Source organism: Podarcis liolepis (genome assembly GCF_965112155.1).
Source record: "Podarcis liolepis genome assembly, chromosome: 2".
Classification (NCBI taxonomy): Eukaryota; Metazoa; Chordata; class Lepidosauria; order Squamata; family Lacertidae; genus Podarcis; species Podarcis liolepis.
This window is the reverse complement of record NC_139555.1, coordinates 128911498-128919141: the sequence shown is the minus strand read 5'-3', so window position 1 is coordinate 128919141 and position 7644 is coordinate 128911498. Positions and strand designations below refer to the sequence as shown.

At 57.2% G+C, this 7644-nt stretch overlaps 1 protein-coding gene across 5 annotated transcripts in view; it reads left to right on the top strand.

Annotated features, from left to right (window-relative positions):
* Positions 1-3358: 3358 nt before the first annotated feature.
* Positions 3359-7644, top strand: part of SYNGAP1 (synaptic Ras GTPase activating protein 1) — a 59634-nt gene continuing 55348 nt past the window's right edge. For 3 of the 5 annotated variants that reach the window (XM_083493682.1, XM_083493677.1, XM_083493676.1), the window contains exon 1: positions 3359-3508. In XM_083493682.1, the coding sequence (XP_083349808.1) occupies positions 3487-3508 (22 nt within the window). In that variant the 5' untranslated portion in view covers positions 3359-3486. The remainder of the gene's footprint in view (positions 3509-7644) is intronic. The other 2 variants (XR_014523438.1, XM_083493679.1) reach the window with 1 other exon arrangement.

Sequence of the window (7644 nt, the reverse complement as noted above, 5' to 3'; positions counted from 1 at the left end):
CGTCCAGCCTCCGCCTCTTCCCTGGCGCCCTCCAGAACCTGGCGCCCCGGCGCCCCCGCCACTAGCCTCTATGGGTAAGACGCCCCTGGTTACTTTCCACTCACTGAAAGTAGTAAGATGGCGCTTGACAGAGAGAGAGGGAACTTACTGGAAGGCTCTGTCTCTGTCAGCTTGTAAATGAAAAATGAGAATGATCTGAAGCCAGGAGGATTTTAATCCTTAGTCTAAGTTTCCTGCCACAGTCGAAACAAAACAAAAAATTCCTTCCAGTAGCACCTTAGAGACCAACTAAGTTTATTATTGGTATGAGCTTTCGTGTGCATACACACTTCTTCAGATGCACACGAAAGCTCATACCAATAACAAACTTAGTTGGTCTCTAAGGTGCTACTGGAAGGAATTTTGTTTGTTTGTTTGTTTCAACCACGGCAGACCAGCACGGCTACCTAGCTGTAACTTTCCTGCCACAGACGTTCAAGGGAAATAACATCACACAGAGTAAAATTCCCTCGCTGGGGGAACTTTTGCATGACACCAATGTCTCCCGACAAAACAAACATCAGAAGGAACATTTAGTAGAGTCAATGCATTGGAAAAGGAAGCTTATGGTTTGAATGCCATAATCGCTGCACTGGTTGGGTTAGTGGAGACAGGAATTCTAACCGTAGCCCTGCAGACGGGGACAAAACTGACGTGGCTGGTGGTTTGGAGGCACAGCAAGATGGCAATGGGTCTGAGCTCACTAGGTCCAGGGCTTTTTTGCAGCCAGAACTCACCAAAACTAAGTTCCGGCACCTCTCAAGGGTGTGGTCTGGCACCTCTTTTTCTATAAAAATAGCACCAACTAGGTCCCTATCAGGGTGAGTAGCTAAACCATGGGTAGGCAAACTAAGGCCCGGGGGCTGGATCCGGCCCAATCGCCTTCTAAATCCAGCCTGCAGACGGTCCGGGGATCAGCGTGAGTAGAATGTGTCCTTTTATTTAAAATGCATCTCAGAGGCAAGGGAAAGCTGAGGGTAATCGACAAGGAATCTGGACTTTAAGGCGGCCAATTCCAGGAAGTTGAAGGAGCACCTGGGTGAGATCCCAGGGTCAGAAATACTCAGAGAGAAGGGAGTCCAAGATGGATGGGAGCTCCTTAAAGGTGAAATCCTGAAGGGCCAAATGCAGACAATTCCATCAAGAAAGAAAATTGGGAGGCAGCTCAGGAAACCGGTGTGGCTGCATAAGGAACTTACAGATGAGCTGAGAGTTAAGAAGGGAATGTGTGAGAAATGGAAGAAAGGGGAAATGATAAAGGAGGAGTAGACACGAGTAGCCAGCAGTTGCAGGGTAAACATCAGGCGGGCTAAAACTCAGAATGAGCTCAGGCTTGCAAGAGAGGTTAGGGCAGAAGTAGTAATTCCATTAGGATGTGCTTCTGGAGGCAAAGGCTACAGAATGTTGGACTTCAAAACAGGAGAGATCAGCACCATCTATGTAGTCAGTGGCGGAGGTAGGGGTGCAGGAGGAAAAAGCAGTGTGGGGCCAGGACAAAAGTTTTGTTGAACCAAATGAAGCCCATTTAGTACGCAATCTTCAGAAGGGCCTCTGTGGTCTAAGACAGGCTGCTGGGCAAGGAATGAGACATTGTACAGCATGTTCACACAGCCAGGGCACACAGACAAGTGTTTGCACGGCAAATGCAAAAATGGGCCCTTTCCCTGTGTACTGGCATTCGTAGATGACTTGCTTATTGCAAGAAAGAGTGGCCAAGATTACACACATAGTTCTCCAGTATTTAAGCAAGGGTGTGGAGGTCAAGGAATTTGGAAAATCCTCCTACAACCCAGAGAGCAGAAAATGTATTGTTTCTTCTAAGTCAAAAGCCAAAGGTCACTGAGCTGCTTGACAGCCTCGGTTCTTTGAGTCTGTAGGGTCAGTTACAAGCATCACTGTCTGCCTGGTACCCTGCTGTTTGCTGGATCCTGGCAAGACCTACATGTGAGTAAATGTGTTTTCTTGTACTTACCACACAGTCTGATTACTTTTGCAGGTGGCAAAGGGCGTGACTCCAAGTACATTTAAAGCTAAGGAACCTACTCTCAAGTTTCTGTTTCTACTCTGCCAAGGGATGGGAATAGTTTAACTCAGAAAGGCCAAGGCGCTAAACCTCTCATGTGAGAGATAAATTAACTTTGATATATCCTCTCTTGCTTATCCATCAAATAGTTTCTGCCCAGAACCCTCCCGTTCCACCCAATAGAAGGTGAAATAAGATGAGCCCCTATTCACTTGCATGGCTCCCATAGGGTGATTTTCTGGGGAACTGAGGAAATCAATAGCCCCCCCCCCATCACAAACATGGCTCTTGCAAAGAGGTCCTGCTTCGCCTGCAGCGTTGGCCTACGCCACAGGGTTGTCTGTAGGCTAAGGCTGGCCCAGCTGGCCCCAGAAGCCTCAGTCCTCCCTATCTGTAAAATGGGTCCATGAGGGTCCTGCTTTTCCAGCTTGCTGTGGGGATGGAGGGGCCAGTGCAACAGGCCTCTGCTCTGTGTGGCTGGCCCAGGAGGTGGAGGAAGGAGTGAGCAGGGCCTAGCAAAGCCACTGCACCCCCCCTCCAGATGTGCCTTGAGATGGGGGGGGGGGAGCTGTGCTGAGCCTTTGCACCCTGGGTGATAAGAATGGGGGTGTCGCCACGTGGGGAAGGTTGAAAGTAGTAACCCCCGCATCAGACACTGCCTTCTTCTCCCACCAACTAAAAATTGCACGCTGGGGGGTGCCCTGTGGTGGAGGGGGAGTCATGCCGGGAGAGTGGTGGATCCAGCGTGGTGGGGGGCACCGTGAGACGCCCCCCCTCTCCCGCCACCTCGCCTTTCCTGCCCTCCGCAGCGGCTCCGGTGCCCCCCTCGAAATGCAGCAGCAGCTGCTGCCGGCGGGCGCCTTTAAGAGTGGGCAGCGCTCCTGCGGCGACGCGGCGGAGATGCGCTGCTGCTGCTGCTGCTCCTCTGCGCGGCCGGCCGGGCTGTGATGCTGAGGCGGCTGCCGGAGGAGGAGGAGGAAGAGGAAGGAGGAGGAGGAGGAGGCGGCAAGGCGAGGAGCGAGGAGGAGCGAAGAGCAGCAGCGGCAGCGGCGGCGGCGGCGGCGGCGGCGAGAGGGAGCCTGTGCGCGCCGCAGCCTCCGCGCCAGCATCCTCCTCCTCCTCCTCCGCGGCCGCCGCCTGCATCCTCGCCCGCATCCTCTCTCGCATCAGGACCAGCGGCGACATCCTCTCGCATCAGGACCAGCCGGGGAGGCGCCGCCAAGAGGCGGGCGGGCGGGCGGGGGCGCAGTGCGGGGGAGGCAGGCAGGCAGGCCCGGCGCCCCCCCCGCCCGCCGCCTCCTCCTCCTCCTGCCGGGCCGAGCCCCCTCCCCGCGGCTCCCGCTCCCTTTCCCCTGCCGGGCCGGCCGACCCCCTCCCCGGCTGGTCCATGAGCCGCGAGCGCGCAGGCAGAGGCTGAAGGCACCATGTCCTATGCCCCCTTCCGAGGTACGGGCGCGCGCGTGGATGTGTGAGTGTCGGGGGGGGGGAAGCTCGCCGCCCCCGGCCAGGTCCACCCAGCCCGCGCCCCATTTTCGGGGGATGCAGCGGTGAATCCGGAGCGAGGCTGGCGTGGGCTAGGATTGACGGGGCGCGCGGAGTGGGGGTGGGGGGCTGCAGGCTGGAGATTATTTTGTGTATCTTGGGGGTCGTCCTGGGGCCTGGCGGGTGGGGGGCGGCTGGAACTTGGGGGGCAGGTGCCCCCCCACTCCACCCCCGTCTGGCCCGCTTGGGTCTCCACGTGGGGCGGAGGGGGCAGGGAGGCGTCATCCTAGCGCTCGATCCCACCCAGACCTTCCCGGGAAGGCCTTCGTGGGTTGGGGGCAGGTAGCGCAGCTCCTCCCGCCCCCAGCACCTCTCTGTGGGGAGAGGAGGCCGAGCGAGGCCCCGCCATCACCACCAGAGGCCCGGGATCCCCTCTGCTCCTCGCAGATGCTGAGCTGGGGGGGGGGGTTCTGCCTGAGACGGAGGCCTGTAAGGGGGGTGTCTTATAGCTCTTCTTGCCCCCCCCGGCCCATGCTGCTCACATCTGCCGTCCTCCCTGGACAGAGTGAGCCCCTTCCTCCTGCCTGAATCCTTGAAGGCCCCTGCTTGACCCATAGCTCCGTCTTTCCTTCTCCTTCCACCTCAACTCTCAAATTCGCCCCCCCCCAAAAAAACTAGCCCTCTCTGGCGATCCCACTTCCTGCCGTGCAAAGGGTCAGGGTTGGCACTGCCATGTGGTGCCATCCGCCAAATGCGCCCCCTCCAAATGCTGAGCACACCATGACGGCTAGCTCGGGGGTGGGGGTCCGAATAGGGTCCTGGGGGTTTCCTGAGTGCCCCCTCCCACTGCCAGCTGTGCCACCCCCCTCCTGTGGCCCTCATGTGGCAGCCTGTCTCCTGTTGCGGCTGGACCCTCAGCAGCCAGCAGGACCAGTGGTCAGGGAACAGGGGCTCCTGCCACACCTGGAGACTGCTCCGCACACCTGCGGGTTCCTAACTCCTACTCTGCCCATGCTCAGAGGCCTAGAAGCCTCAATCTGTGCCTGCCTCTTCTGTGGGGCAGACCCCCTCTCAGCCATGGGGGGGGGGGGAGTTAGTGCAGCACCAACACAGGCAAAGTGGGTGGGGGCAGCATTTTGTGGGAAGGGGGCTGCTGTACGCCTGGCAAACACTTTCATGCACATATTTTGTGGTTGTGCCATTGAAAGCATGGCGGGGGGAGCAGTGTATCAGGATCCCACACCAAGTGATATGTGGGGGACGGGGAGAGAGGGGAGAGAGTGACCGGGGTGTGTGCGCGCGTCTTGCTCTCTGTTCCCAGTCCTTGTGTCTTAAGAGGAAGGGGCTTCTGGGGGGGCTCTGGGACCCCTCGCTTGGCACCCGGAGGCCTCCCTTCTCTTCCTGTGGCAGGAGAGGGGGCGTGATGTTGCTAGGCAACCCTGTCAGAGGGATGCTGGGGTGGTGGTGGGGGGGGCTGTTTCAGCAAGAAGCACATTCCCAGAGTGTGATGCTGCACTGCAGGGAGCTGCCGCCCCCCCCCAGCCACACACACCCGCCAAGACCTCCCCCCCCCCAAGACAGGACGGTCCGGCTTCTCCACCCCCCCACCTTCCCATCGGGTGGCCTGAGGAGGAAGGGGGCAGCCCCAGCCCCTCCCTTGCTGGCGTGTCCTGGGCTGCCTGAGTGGCTCTGCTGCCACTTCCAGGAACTGGGGCTGCCCCCCCCCCGTCCTGTCACTCTGTGGTTGACCCATAGCACAGTTGTTTGGGGGTGCCGGTCCCAATCTCCCAGGAATGACTTGGCGAGAGGAGGCTGGCCACTTCTCTTCCACCCCCAGTTTTCTCCTTGGGAGACCACCCAGGGCCTTTCTTTCCGGTGGGGGGGGGGGCGTTCTGGTTGTGTCTACAGTGGTGCAACTCCTTCCTGCTTCCCCCCAACAAGATGCTGCTGCCCAGTGGCTTCTGCCGCTGCCCCTTTGCATATCATTTGCATAGCAACAGGAAGAGGATGGAAAGGGGGAGGGGGGTCTCCAGGACAGGGATGAGGTCTGGGACATCTCTGTGGTGGCTGGCAGGCAGCTGAAGGGTTAACAGTGTGCTTTGGCAGGATCCGCACCCCTGTCCTGTGGGGGGGGGTGTCCAGGTGACCTTGTGGGGGCTCTGCCTCATGTGACCAGCAGAGGTTGGGTGCTTCCTGTCACCTGCTGGGGAAACAGCCTTCCTTCGAGAGGTCCCCCAAAACTTCGCTCTTCCTGGGCCGAAGCCACATGTTCCCCTCTTGATGTGTGTCTAGGGGGGGGGGGGAGATTTTTTGGCAAGCATCCCTGAAGATGATTTAATGAGCTTGTGGAGAAGGGATCTGCATGCCTCCAGATCTGATTGGCACCTCGAGCTGGGAGCAGATTCGCATTTGCATGCCATTTGCATATCGCCAGCCAGTCCTTTTCTCAAAAGCAATGTGTGTGGGAGCTTGGCATTTTTACGTTGCCGGGGGGGGGGCTGTTCCCCTCTCTGCCACCATTTCCTGGCCTGTGGCTCTTTCTTGTTGGACTTGGGGGGCAGGCAGCGCCCCTCGCACCCAGGTCCCTAGCCCCCTCCCTCCTTCTATGTGTCCCCCACCCAAAAGCTGGTGGCACCTTACAGGCTTCTCCATCCTGAACTGGCCTTCTAGCAGGTGGAGAAAGAATGGCAAAGAAAGAGAGAGCGCAAGAGGTGGGGTCTCGGGAGGGGGGGCAGCCACAAGCACCAGCCGGGCACCTCTTCAGGCCAATTCATGGAGGGGGGTTATATATAATCTCATTGCCAAATGGCACCTGAAACCTGGACTATGGTTGCTACAATTGAACGTCTAGGCGCCTTTTTTCGTTGTGGTTGTTAGCAATGATATCATAATTACCAATAACATCATTTCTATACTGCTTTATATTTTAACAAACAAATCTCAAAGTGGCTGGCACACCTCTAAACATCAGAAATAATAATTCAGAATAAATTTAAGCTTTGAGAAAAACATTTCAGCTCCTTCTCTAAGAGACATTCTGTTTTTCCCTGTCGCCACCTGGCATCCTGAGATCGCTACGTGGCCAGAATTGGACCGCGCCAATCGCCAAACGCGCCTGGCGCCTGGCTAATTTCTAACGCTGCTTGGGAGGTTGTGAACCCTCCTCCTGCCCCCTTCCGTGGGGCAATTCTGAAACCCACTTGCTGCACTTCGGAATGCAATCACACAGGGTCAGCCGAGGAGGGCGCCTGAGTTTCTGGCTGGGGGGTGTGGAGGACTGGACTGGGCTGGGGGGGGGGTGACGCTGGGAGATTTTCACCTGCCTGTGGAGATGGGATGAAGGCAAGGATATAAATTTAATAAATAAGAATGGTGGTGGTTGCTTGGGCCATCTCTGGCATTGCTTTGCCCGCTGGGGGCAAGATTGTGTTGCCAACCTGCTGCCCCCCCTCCCAGGGGTTTGTCTCAGGAGGACCTGGCTTTTTCTGCCTGCTGCTTGAAGCTGCAGGGAAGCGCCTTTCCCTGTCGCAGCCGCCTTTGGGCAGGTGGGGCAAGGCTGCGCCTGAAAACGAAGGGATGGAAATTAGGAGCGGGGAGCATGCGGAGGCGAGTGCGAGGGCAGCTGCCCCAAAAAAGCCGCTGGGGTGAAGTTCAGAGGGAGAAAAGGCAACACTTCTCCCAGTTCACTGGTGGAACTCCTTGCCACATGAGGAGAAGGTGCCCACTGGCTCAGGCAGCTTGGAAAAGGGCTGGGGAAGGGAGGCGAGGCTGGTGGCTCCCAGGCCAGGAAGCAAAGAGGAGACTTTTGGGGCCTCTTTCCAGCGCCTGCGGCCAACGTTTCCATTCAGGCAAGCCCACCCAGACACGTCTTTTCATATTTCCGCTCGCTGACGATTTTAAGCATTTCCCCGACGGTTTTCAACTGCCTGTTTTACGTTTCAGCGTTCCGGTAAAACTCTTGTTAGGAGGCTTATTAGAACCAAGCCGTATGCAAAGATTGTAGAATCAGAGAATCATCGCATTGTCAAGTTGGAAGGGAACTGTCTAAGTTGCCCCCCCCCTCAAAAAAAGAGCTGATTTTCATTTTTCAGCAAAATCTG